This window comes from Lacerta agilis, chromosome 3 (genome assembly GCF_009819535.1).
Source record: "Lacerta agilis isolate rLacAgi1 chromosome 3, rLacAgi1.pri, whole genome shotgun sequence".
Classification (NCBI taxonomy): Eukaryota; Metazoa; Chordata; class Lepidosauria; order Squamata; family Lacertidae; genus Lacerta; species Lacerta agilis.
In genome coordinates, this window is record NC_046314.1 from 75,763,662 (window position 1) to 75,777,566 (window position 13,905).

General features: G+C 40.3%; 1 protein-coding gene across 2 annotated transcripts in view; it reads left to right on the top strand.

Annotated features, from left to right (window-relative positions):
- Window positions 1–13,905, top strand: part of FMN2 (formin 2) — a 154,752-nt gene that overhangs the window by 134,607 nt on the left and 6,240 nt on the right. For both annotated transcript variants that reach the window (XM_033144343.1, XM_033144344.1), the window contains one exon: window positions 6,051–6,200. In XM_033144343.1, the coding sequence (XP_033000234.1) occupies window positions 6,051–6,200 (150 nt within the window). The remainder of the gene's footprint in view (window positions 1–6,050; window positions 6,201–13,905) is intronic.

The following is a 13,905-nucleotide window of genomic DNA, read 5'->3' on the forward strand; positions in this document are numbered from 1 at the left end:
CCTAGAAATATGGCAGTTTGTAGTAATGTGTGAACAGCCAAGCTCATAACATGGAGAGAGTGCTTGTGCACACAAGACAGGGCTCACCAAATGTTGGAAACACCTTGGAGTCAAATAAGGTATTTTCCATATCAACAAGTCATCAATATGATTTTGAGAGTAGGCCTATTAAAAAAAATAAAGGTGAAGTTTGGGGTTTACTCTTTCAAGGTATGGAGATCAAAATAAAAGTCAAGTCTGGTAGGTTTTCAGTAAAATGTAATGCAAAAGAAAAGCCTGTACTGTATCTTGAATTATAGTTCAATATGGGATATTTAAAGGACTATCTGCTTCACATAAACCTGCACATGAATTAAAACCTTCTCCTCCAACTGCGCCTTCCTTCTGCAATTATGCAGGTGGCTATTGGAAAGGCAGCATTTTCTGTAGATTTTCCCAAATTAGGGCTCCTGCCAACCTAGCAGTTCGAAAGCATGTCAAAAGTGCAAGTAGATACTGTAAATAGGTACTGCTCTGGTGGGAAGGTACGCGGCGTTTCCGTGCGCTGCTCTGGTTCGCCAGAAGCGGCTTAGTCATGCTGGCCACATGACCCGGAAGCTGTACGCCGGCTCCCTCGGCCAGTAAAGTGAGATGAGCGCCTCAACCCCAGAGTCATCTATAACTTTCCTTTTCTTCACTCTTTTTAGGCACTGGTGATGCTTTATAGCAGGGGTCAGCAAACTTTTTCAGCAGGGGGCCAGTCCACTGTCCCTCAGACCTTGTGGGGGGGGCGGACTATAATCCCCCCCAAAAAGAATGAATTCTTATGGCCCACAAATAACCCAGAGATGCATTTTGAATAAAAGGACACATTCTACTCATGTAAAAACATGCTGATTCCAGGACCATCCGTGGGCTGCATTGAGAAGGTGATTGGGCTGGATCCGGCCCCCGGGCCTTAGTTTGCCTATCCATGCTTTATAGCTCTGTGTCTCAGTGTCCTTTTTTTGGCTCTGGAACTTTCCCTGCGAAAACACGTTCTTTAAATCATAATCAGTGCAAATGGCAATTAGCAGAAAACCCGAATTGACGTTTGCTCCAATTGAGTGATAAATAGTGAGTTTCATTGGGGAAAGCGCTGGTAGTGGGGAGACGCTGAGCTTTTAAGCATGAACCTGTGTCTGGAAAGAGCAGGGCAAAATGTAAATGTGGATAAGCCCTTATTGTACCTTTTCCCTAGACTTGCAGTATGTACCTTTGTTATGCTGTTGGTGCCAGGCACAGCCTATCCTATTTCCCCCTGCCTTTTAGTGGTGTTTGGGATTCTTTTCATGGTCCTTAAACTTTTACCTTTGTCTAGTTTTCTTCTGGTTTTGCTAGATCACAAATATGGCTAATGTGAAAACTGCACATAGGGCCTGCAGAGATCTCTTCAAATGAACTCTGTATCGAGAATATATAGCAGTCCTAGATTTCAAGCAACAAAATAAGTCTCTGGTTACCAAAACAGCAACAAAACAAAACAAAAAAAGTTATCTGAATATTCTGAGTGTTGTGTCCAGGTGTACATCATGCAAGATAACATATTTGAAATTGCAAATTTTGGAGTTCAGAAGCGTATTTAGAGAATTTCATTTTTAATCCATAAATGAATGGCCATGATATGAAAGTTTTGTTCATTAAGTCAGTATTGACATTGAAAGCCACTTCTTCAGAATTTTAAGAGGTGGACAATCTACACATGCAGCTCAATCTTGTAGGGCGGCTCTCGCTGGACGTCTGCATTAGTCTGAAAAAGGAAAACAAATCCTTATTTGGATGTTCCCACATTAAGAAATCTTTCTGTATATAGAAAATGTGTATGTCAGACATACTTAGAAACTTCCTCTCTGACAGCCTAGCTAGAAATATTTGTTTCTTTTGGAAAGCACTGGAAGATGCACTCTCCCATGTATAGTGTGAAATGGACAGTCTAGTGAGAGGAGCTGCACAATATTCTTTGCTGCATGTGTAGACCTAATCTTGCTTTTAATATTATGTGTTTCCAATATATTGGATTGCCTTTTCACAAAACAAGCCCAAGGCGATGTACAAGAAATATAAGCTAAAGAGTAACTGAAGGCCCTACTTCAGATGTCTCCAGTCTTCAGATTTTGACAGTGGTGATAGAAGATGGGTGTTTTTTGTGTGAAGGTACCCAGCTTGTGAAAAGCACTTAAACTCATTTGACCCACTCTCCTTTTCCTTTTCAGTACCACGTTTATTCTGTTGGGTGGTATCCAGTTCTGTCCCCTCCATGGACAGAAGAAATCCATCAGTAGAACAGTCTGCCGACTCTCTGGAGCAGATTTAGGGAGGGACAGGTGGATCACAGAAAATTGCCTCCTCTGTTCCACTGATGGATGCCTTCATTCAGTGAAAGGGACAGCATCAGATACCGCACATTGCGTTTGCATGACCTGCTGTTTGTGGGATATAGTTTAGGACTGTTTTCATGCAATCTTAACAAACTAACTTAGCTGTAGGTTTATCTGTGGCATTGGTTTCTTACAAATTGTTTCACTTGGGGTGATGGGGTTTTGTTTTGCATTTCCTTATTTTAGTTACGTTTTCTTCGTCATATTTTATTGTTAAATATTAGTATTAAAATCTAGGGTTAACCTCCTGAATTGTTGGAAGACAGGATATATATGTACGTAGTAAATTACTGGTGCGCTCAATCATATTATTCTGATGAGGATTGTGTTGTGTAAAACTGAAGCCATATAAATCCCTAATCAAGGATAAGTTACTATCTTTATTTATTTAAGGGTATTTAAATCCTTAATTGGTGGGGGATCTGAACTGCTTTGAAATCCATGTAGCAGACATTTAGCCTCTGCCCTCCATAAACAAAGCAGCAGTGTGAACAACCAATGACTTGTTTTTTAAGTAGGATTGAAAAGTCATGCTAGCTGGAGCAAAGCTGCTGACCTTTGCTGCCTCTGTTAATCCCTGACAGCGACCTCCCCCACCCCCACCCCTAAAACTTCTGCGCCAGTGGTGGAAGCATAGGTACAACAGCACTCTTTGCTCAGGCACCCTTGAGATAAGCATCTCTAAGAGCTTTACAAACAATACACTACCCTTACAAAAACTGCTCTTCATTAGTAAGTGTTCCCAATTTGCTGATAAGGAAGTCGAAGTGCTGAAGCATTGTGACCTCACCAAAGTGACGTTGTAATTAAGAAACCCATGACTAGGACTGTGGAGTTTGACTGTCAGATTTGTTCTCTAATTGCAGCATTTCCACTGAGCACAGAGTCACAGCTTATGCTCCAGTGGGTCCTATTTTTATGGTCCCTGTATCTGGCAAATCACTACTTCTCTTTCATCCCCAAGTTTGCCTTTTTAAAATGTTCAAATTTTGTTGATATGAGTGGGACTTTGAAGAGATCATGTTGTCACAAGAATAAATTTGGGTAACGAAAGACAGTTTCATTTATACATCTATTATTATTTTAAGAATCCCCATTTGTATTTTCACATTCAGTAAAACTTCAAGTTCTGGACATTAGGAAGAAGTTTCTATTTAAGACGTCTGAAAATCTCTCTCTCTCTCTCTCTCTCTCTCTCTCACACACACACACACACACACACAGAGAGAGAGAGAGAGAGAGAGAGAGAGAGAGAGAGAGAGAGAGAGAGAGAGAGGTGGTATATGTAGGCTAAACATTTATCTGTTTTGAATCTACCTACTTACCTATATCAAGAAAAGGGCCCCTCAGAAAGGTTCCTAAAGCAGTTTACAGTATGCTTCAGTCAAACAAATATACTGTATAAATAAAAACCAAATAACTAATGATCCTCTATCCCTGAAAATGCAGGGCTCCATAAAAATATGGAAAGTATCAAAAATTAGTAACAAACACCTTATGGTTATTCTTTCACCTACTGTATGTATTATATATGAGTGAGAGAGAGAGAGTGCTAAGATCACACAGAATACAAAGAACATGAGTTGTAGTTTTGTTGCTGTAAATATGTAGTCTTTCAGCTTTAAAAGCTGTAATTTAAAATGCTACAAACCTTAGGGAAAGAAAACAATGGATCATTCTCTCTCTCTCTCTCTCTCTCTCTCTCTCTCTCTCTCTCTCTCTCTCTCTCTCCAAGTACAAGGCTATGATCTTTGCCCTCAATGTATTTTAGAATCATCTTGTTACAAAAGGGCATGGGAGATAACATGCCAAACTTTGTATTCACCCATCTATTTTCTTTTTTAAAAATAAATAAGTGCTGTAGGGATGTTTCAACTACCATATATGGGAAACTTTCTCAGAACAAATGATTATTTTGAATGCAACTTTCCTGTGCTTGATAAACAACTTAATTCCTTAGGAGTCCTGGTTTTTAAGCCTACTTGTATTGCAGCTCATATTCTCCATATTTGTATATAAGTAATAGTTGTATATTATTTTTGACTATGTGCCAGTTTCTGACATTTTTGCATTTTACAAATACCGGTATATCCATTGTCGTAGAAGTGAACTAGCTGAGTACTTGAGTATTACTTGTAGCTGTTTAGATAAAGGGATTCTGCTAGGAGTTAAATGTCTCTGTGTTACTGAATCAGCTTTCCGTCCTTTCCCAGCAAGATTAACCGTGATCAGGGTAAAAGCCTGTCTTGCCTCCTTTGATCCCGTAGTATTCTTAACCAAAGCCTTCACGTCTCCAGTAAATGTTACTACTATTTATCAAACTCATTGAGCATTTATTTGTGGGAGTTTCAATCTAGTCTGGCTTCCTAATTGCTGAAAAGGCTTCAGATAGAGAATTATGGCTTATTGTTATCTTACATTTAGACATAGTGCCTGGAAGGGCTGCTTTGAATGTGATGCTTTTAATCTTGTGCATCCTTGAGTAAACTTGGTGTTGTTCTGTGATGCTATCATCCCATTCCTAGGACAGCACCAGACTTTATATGGCAAACGTGATTGCTGCATGTATAATGTGCACAACTTGTGAAGTCTGGAAATAATAGATGCAGCTTTAAACATTCGTTTGTGTACATGTTTGGGCATCAATGTCAGTTCCCTTTTACACAATTACTAAGCAAGTTTGGGCTATGTCTGCTGGTGGGTTTGTGAAGCTCAGCAACTTGTCACAGGCTTTCTCTTCACTGGCCAGCTTCTTTTGGTATCATCCAAACTGATATTTGCCATTTCTTATTCAGAGAAAAAGAAAAATTTCAGGGTCATTTCTGATGACAACATTTAGTGGTACATAGGATAAGACCTTCTCAGAGGTGATACCCAGGTTATGACGTTTCTTGCCTTATGACAACCATGCTTGCACACATACGTAGCATGCAGAATTCTGCAAGCAAATGATTTTGCTCAGCTGCCCATGCAACCCCGCCCCCCTCTTCCAGTCCAAGAAAGGAATAAGTTCTGGATTCATTTTCAGATTGTTCCCAGCTGTTGCTGCAAACTTCCCCTTTCCATGGGGCAAGATTGCTTTGGCATTCCCACAATCAAAAATTCCATCTGTTTGTTTCACCAATTAGGTTGTCTTCCGTACTGACAAATCTCTGTGTGTACGTAGTTCAACAAAAGAGATTTACAATGTTCTAAAGCTATGCCTGTGTCACTGTTATTAATTCAAAGATTTTCTGCCTATCATTGGGCTTCATCAGTTTAAGACATTTATCTTTATTTCATAGTAATTTCTTTAAATTTGCTCAGGAACTGCAATAGTCAGTTCTGCAATGACATGTTTTGGAAAATGATTGAAACGCAATGAAAAAGTGATACATCAACAGTTACAATAGTCTGGTTTTCTTGGCTTTGAAGAATTGATTTTTGGTTGAAAAAATGAAAGAAGCTTTGACCACATAATGAAACATACACGAGAAACACCAGACCCCAGGTTTTCTAAACAAATTCAATACAGAATATGAAAATAGAAGAGTTAGGACTATGTTTGTGACAGGTATCAGTTTATTTACCAGTATTATCAGTCATGTATGATAGATAGAGACTGTTTCTCATTGTCGCTACTGAAATAGTTGCCCTCTTTGTTTACTTTGACAGCTTTTTGGAGACTGCAGCATATTTCTGCATGAAAGCAAAAATGAGTGAGAAGGAGGTATCACTAAATGCCTTCTTCAGCATTTGGCATGAATTCAGTTCTGATTTTAAAGAGTTCTGGAAGAAGGAAAATAAGCTCATTTTGCAAGAAAGGTAGGTATCTTGATTTTTGATTACTTTAAAATTATTAACATTATTGTATATACAAAAGGAAAGTGTATAAAATTGTACATATCAGTTTACTGTTCAACTGTCATGATAATAATGGATGATAAATTCTTAACTTCCAATATTTAAGTTATCGCTACAAAGTCATCACATGTTCTCCTGTTTGCTACTCAGGAATGTAGTGTCTCTTCTCGTACTATACTAGACAATCTGCTGTTGCACATTTTTAGGTTTTGTAGTTCCACATCTGTCATTTTTTTTAATTATATGGGTAACTATATATGTTGCAAAATGCTGCAGACAAGTATCCTCATTTGATGAGAATATATATATAAAAAAACATTTAGCCAATCTTACAACAGTTGCACAGCCTGCCAGTTGGCCTAATTGAAATTTATGACCCCAAACCTTAATGGTAGACATGGGAAACCCGTGGCCCTCCAGATGTTGTTGGATTACAACTTCCATCCTTGACCACTGGGCCATGCTGACTGAGACCAATGGACATTGAATTCCAGAAATTCTAGAGAGCCACAGCTTCCCTATCCCTGCTGAATGGCCTGGGAACTGCATGGGAAAATTGACTCTCTCTCTACAGATGCACTTGCCAACATTGGTAGAAGAAACCCTACCCAGGTACTCATCATTAAGAGCAGTGTAGCTGAGATGGAACATTTTCTGCACTAGCTCTGATGCTTTAGTATTCAATCCACAATTCAATAACATAAAGGTTCATATTTGCTATGAATGTTTTAGACATTGCCTTTTCTGCAAGTCATTGGAGGTTTTTTAGGCTGGAATACAATGATATTATGGGTGAGATTGTATTGTTGTTATTTATGATTGTGTGTTTTATTATATTTTACTGTCATAAACTACCTTAGTCTTAATTGGAGAAGGCAAGATTCATGCTATCCAACTCCCCCAATACAACGTGGGAGGGTTGGTGCCTCCCAGGCTGTCACATGGAAGTCCTATGGCCTGTCTGCTTCCCTGTAGGCTTCAGGACAGGACTGCCACCCAGAACTGCCACTACAGGATTCAGCCCAATGCCTTATCCACCAATAGTTGCGATGATTGCTATGAAGAAGAAGAAAATCCCAAATGGACTCAATTTGTTTGCAGGCAATTTTCTTCCCAGCCCCAAATATGGTGACCAGTTATAGCCACAGCAAAGTCTTTAAAACACAGTATCCACAGACCCATGTGCTGGCTGGGTAGGTTGATTGGCCACCAAGAGGAAAAACAATGCAAGTGTTATGCTAAACTTCCAAAGATTATTGCTGTCTTATTTTCCGCACACTCATCATTAAGCCTGAATAGCCAGACAGTGCCCACCCATAATAGTAACTGATTCATGTTATATAATCTGAAATGCTGCTTGAATACTCAATACTCAATGTCATTTATGTGTGCAAGACTTACTTTTCCAATCTAGCCTTAAGGGAATGGTTACTCTTTTGCACCTTGTACTACTATTTGGTTATGCTTCTATATGTCACTTGCAAAAGCAACAGCCCCTATTTATATTTTTGGAAACTTTGGGAATTTATCAGGCATGGAACTAAGTTCCAGCACTGCTGCCCGACTGCATCAGCACCAACCAACCACGGACAGCACTCTTAAATTATGTGAAGCTACTGCTTTCAGGAAGATTCTTAGTTCATGTCATTCACAACATACATTAAAGATGAGGATTGATCAAGAACTCTTAACTTCTGGCCTTATTGAGGTCAGCCTTAGTTTTATAAAGAAACACTTATCTTATTGGCATATTCTCTTAAGATATCATCACATCAATAATCCTCTAGCAAAATATGGCTGTAATATATTGTGATGATGCTATATTGAGTTTGGTGGATATGGTGTAGTATCTGTCTAGAATAAGGGAATTTTTCAAAAAAATTGGAGAGTTTTGATGACACACAATTCAAGTCATCTTCTGGATTATTTAGTATGACAAAAAAATGTATCCTTCATAGACTGTCATTGGCTAGGGAGGCATATTGGTCCCACAGAAAGTAGATAATTTAAAACAGAATATAAATTTAGTTTTCTGACATTAGCCACAATGATAAAGTTTTGTACTAAAACTGTTAAAGGAAAGAGAGGAGCTAAACCCATTTTAATTGGAAATCAAGAAACACCAGAAATTAGTTAGCATAAAAGAAGAAAAGTTAGCCAATGAGTTTTCAAAATCTTCTCTCCAGGAGACTGAGTTAGCAACTGCCAGAGATGACTAAAGTGCAGAGAATCAGCCATGGCACTGATTTTACTTGGTTTTATTATTTATTATTTTCAGACTCCTTCCAAAAATGCACTTCTAATAAACTTGTCTGTAGCTATTTCCTTATGATTGTATTTTTAAGGACTCAGTTCTTGTTTGCTTTAAATCTGTGAGGTCTTCCAGTTTCACTCCAGTAATGCAATGCAAAGAATGAATGGCATTAGTTTTTACCAGAGCTGAATCTTGAGGCTTTGCTTCATTGCATCAATGTTGTGACATCTTTCCATGTTCAAGGAGAATCTCCGACCAATTTTTAGCAGGGCTTGGGTGCCTTCCCATTGACATCAGCATGTCCAAATGTTACACCTGCTGCCTATATTTTAACTTTGCTCTGAAACCTTTGACCCTTCTCTGTATTCCATAAATTTATTTTGAATACAAACTTCTTTTTAAAAAAATCCAGTGTGGTATGTGCTGAATCTTTGAGTAACCAGATATTGCTTTTGTGAACAATGGGTTGCATTCCAGCCATTCATAATACATGAGGGTATCCAAGGATTTACTTAGCATTGACGGCTATTGAGTGTGACTGCACTCTGCTCGTTTACTAGGTATTGCTATTCTTCACTGGGGAGATTTCTGGCTATGAGAGAGCAACTTGTTCTTCCAACCTTATGGCAGGAATCTTAATTGCTCATTCCAAGGTTTTGTAACCCCTTCATCAGCTACCATTCCACTTTTGTTTTAGGTGGGATGTGAAATGAAAGGGTTGGAAGGTTTTCTTCCTGAGCAGCCTATCTTAAATTCCCATGAAGGGTGGCATTGCCAAAGAAGCAATGTCTTTCGTTTCATTGGGAGAAGCACAGATTATTTTTCGCAGTGCTACAACTGCCACCTCTAGTTGAATCCGCAGGAGGGGGTGGGGATGCTCAAGCCTTGGCTAAAATGCCAAAGGGGCATAAAGAACCTTGGGGGAGAAATTAGGCAGTAATGCAGGTCATTGCTCAAGAAATTAAGCATCACCTTTCAGGGATTTGCTTCTCTAAAGGTAAAGGTAAAGGTACCCCTGACCGTTAGGTCCAGCCGTGGACGACTCTAGGGTTGTGGCACTCATCTTGCTTTGCTGGCCGAGGGAGCCAGCATTTGTCCACAGACAGCTTCTGGGTCATGTGGCCAGCATGACTAAGCCGCTTCTGGCAAACCAGAGCAGTGCACGGAAATGCCGTTTACCTTCCCGCTGGAGCGGTTCCTATTTATCTACTTACACTTTGATGTGCTTTCGAACTGCTAGGTTGGCAGGAGCAGGGACCGAGCAACGGGAGCTCACCCCGTCGCGGGGATTCAAACCACCGACCTTTTTGATCGGCAAGCCCTAGGCTCCATGGTTTAGACCACAGTGCCAACCGTGTCCCGCTAATTTACTTCTCTATCTGTTGCTATAACTACAGTTCAGAGCTGCCTTCTTAAGACTTTTGGTTGAGACTTCTAGGTGTAAATTACATGGTTAAGCAGTGTGTGTATACACACACACACAGAGAGAGAGAGAGAGAGAGAGAGAGAGAGAGAGAGAGAGAGAAACTAAGAGGCAGGACTTCTCAGGATTTGGCACTGCTCAATTGCCAGGTCTGCCTGATGCTTATTGTATTCTATATATGTTTGTTTATTTAGAGTATGCAAACCAGTAAAGATTCTGGCAGCTGTGTTCTGTACTAGTTGAAGTTTCTGAGTCTTCTTCAGGGCCACTTGATAATGCTGTATCTAAAATACTGTCAAGCTGCAAACTTTCTCTCTCTGATGGGAATGCAATCCCAATCCAGAGCTGGTTATGCATCAGTTCCTAGGTCCTTCAGTGCCTCCACTGGATCAGGATTCAGTTTCAGTTTATTGGCCCTCATCCATCCTATTATAAAATTTAGGCACCAGTTCAGAACCTCTGCAGTTTCACTTAACTCATAGAATCATAGAATCTTAGAGTTGGAAGGGACCCCAAGGGTCATCTTGTTGAACCCCCTACAATGCAGGAATCTCAGCTAAAGCATCCATGACAGATAAGATAAGATATCTTTATTGTCATTGTACAAGTACAAGTACAACGTTGTATAAGTGCAACGAAATTGGATGCCATCCTATAAAAACAAAACAAAAAAAAGCACAAAAACAAAAAAAACACACACATTGTCAGCAACACATGCACATACGTACACACCCATCACAACTCTCCAAGGTCATATTATCTAGTTACAGCATTTAAGATGGTTATAGCTCTGGGGTAGAAACTATTTTTTAATCTATTTGTTCTTGCTTTAATTGTTCTATATCTCTTGCCTGAAGGCAGTGGTGCAAAAAGACTATATCCCAGATGAGATGGATCCTGTAAAATATTGTTTACTTTTTTAAGGCAACGGGAACTTGTATAGTTCTTCCAAAGATGGGAGAGGATGACCAATAATTTTTCGGTCTGTGGTTATGACCTTCTGTAGTACCTGCCTCTCCCTGACTGTGCAGCTGGAAAACCAAGCACAAATACAGTATGCAAGAATGCTCTCTATGGAGCCTCGGTAGAAGGACACCAGCAGTCTCTCACTCAGATTGTTCTTCTTTAAAAGTCTGAGGAAATAAATTCTCTGCTGGGCCTTCTTTGCCAGAGCAGTAGTATTTGTGCTCCAAATCATACCCTGCTCAATACTCACTCCCAAAAACTTAAATACTGCCACCCTCTCCATCCGGTCCTCGACGATATACGGGGGCTGAATATCCACCTTCCCCCCCCCCTGTAATTCACCACCAGTTCCTTGGTCTTGGCAGAATTAAGAGCCAGATTGTTTCTCTACACCAAACACAGAGCCGCTCCACCTCGTCCTGCTAGGCGGACTCATCCCCTCCTGAAATGAGCCCCACCACAGTAGTGTCATCAGCAAACTTGATTTTGTTGCTGGAATAGATGGCTGTGCAGTCATACGTATGGAGGGTATAGAGCAGGGGACTCAACACACAACCCTGTGGTGAGCTAGTGTTAAGGCTAAGGGCTGTGGACATATATGACCCTACTCTAACCCTCTGAGAACGATCTGACAAAAAGTTCAAAACCCAGAGACAAATGGAGTTAGAAAGTCCAATCGCCTCTAGCTTGGACACCAGTCTATAGGGGAGGATAGTGTTAAAAGCAAAGCTAAAATCTATGAACAGCAGCCTAGCATAACTCCCCTGGCTGCTCCAGATGGGACAGGAGCATGGAGAGTGGTAGTGATAGCATCTCCTGTGGATCTATTTGCCCTGTATGCAAACTGGTAGTGGTCAAAAGTCGATGGAAGACAGGAAATAATGTGACAGCGTACCAGTTTCTCAAAACACTTCATGATAAGCGGAGTCAGTGCAACTGGTCTGTAGTCATTCAAACTACTAATTGTGGATTTTTTAGGCAGAGGAACAATAGTTGCTGACTTCAGACAGGGTGGGACAATAGACTGGTGTAAAGACTTGTTGAAGATCTTAGTAAAGACCCTCACCAGCTGATCCGCACAGCCCCTTAACACCCTTCCAGTGATGCCATCAGGTCCAGCAGCTTTCCTCGGATTCACCATCCTCAAAACCTGTCTCACTTCATGCTCCTCTACAGTGAATGAGGGGCCACTATGGCAATCCAACCTCTGTTAACAAACCTCCAAGGAAGGAGAGTCAAAAATAAAGCTGTGTATCATCACCCTATAGCTGCCTCTTCCATTTCTCTGTACATGACTTTTAAAATACAATCCTGTTGGTCCCAGCAACTAATTTTAAAAGTATGAATATGAAAGAAATGCTGCTAGGAAGTAAAGGAAAACCCTGCATTTGTATGCCAGTAGATTTTACTGAGATCATATATATATATATATATATATGGAAATACTTGTTTTTGTTTGTTTTTTAAACACTCCATGGAAACAACAGATTTTCCTGCACCACCTTAAAGACTAATAAATATATAATGGCATAAGCTTTCATAGACTATTGTCCACTTCGTCAGATGCTAGAATTGTTTTCCTTAGTTATCCACTCACACCAGTGTATTAGGATGGAGCTGAAAACTAAAAAATGCAAAAAGTACAATTTGTGACAATTTCGTTAGTGCTTCAGTTAGAGTTATAAGTGCAGTGAGCATTCACAATATTGGTATGTGATACTTGGGTAAGAGGACAGGCCTTCATATTGATCAGTAACCAGTTAAAGTAATCAGAAAGTAGGAATAAATGGGCAGTTTCCACAATGGGCAGTTCTCATCAGGTCTGCTCTGGTAACTTAAGTGGAGTCAGTTTTTCACCATATGGCGTAAGGGCAGACCCAGAATGTTTTGTGATGCTTGCTGTAACATTGAACCCCCTCACCTCATTCATTGACCTTGATGCAGGGCTTTCCCCTTCACTGGGTGCAGGCAGATCCTGCCCTTACCTTATATAAGGAGCCCCAGTTATGCATAACTTTATGTTTGCAAGAGTTTCTACATAGCTGAAAAATGAAAACAACAGACACACCTTTACTGCTTGCTAAAATAAAGGAGGTTTGTGACCCACCCCCACTCACCCCAAATTGTTTTAGTTGGCGGAAAATACCAATAAATTGCAAACTATAAGCCTAAACTTTATAAATTTTATCATAAACAGAAACTGAGGTAAAGTTAACTGAATTCTTGATGCAATGTTTCTCAAATGCTATTCAGTTGTTTCAGCCTAGCAGCCACTTCCACACTTTCAAACCCTAAGATGCATCTTGGACTTCCTTGGCTATAAAAGTTGCCCATTCCTGCAAGAATAGCACTTAAGCTGGCACCTGGTGTGTCATGTTGTACATCTAGATGAAAGGAGAGATTCCTGGCCAATATGTCTCCACAGCTCATTGATCTCCCTCTGAAGAAAGACTGGTATGTCTCCCTACAGATTACTCGGCAGGATGATTTAAAGCTTGCTGTTGAACGATTTAAAGTCTGGCATTGTGTAGCTATGTATTGCATAGGAAGTAGCTTGCCGGTAAGCTGTCACTGCTTCTTCCAAAGAAGGGCATTTAATCTTGTAGCAGGAGGCATGTCCTCTCCAAGTAAGCTAACGGATCTTTTGTTAGCCTTCAGAATAGAAGTGAGCAAATTGGACTTTATCAGACACCTAGAGACAAGGGGATTGCAATTGTTTGTTTGTTTGAGGCTGGAAGGTTAGGAAGGTGGGCCCATGCACTTTGAGTTTTAGCAACAAGATCAGTGGTAGTGGCAAAATTCCTAACCCTCAGAACTGCTTAAGGAGAAACTTCATATGGCTCAGGAGTTAAACCTTTCATAGCCACTGCCACTGGTGCTGGTGGTCATTTCTGCCTCACCATTTCTTTTCCTTCTCTCATGACTCCTTTTCATGCCTCTTTCCTGACTCATTTGCTTTTCTGTTCTTTCTGTCCTTTCTTTAATCTGGGACATGATGCCTGGGGGGAAAGCCCCCTTCCTCC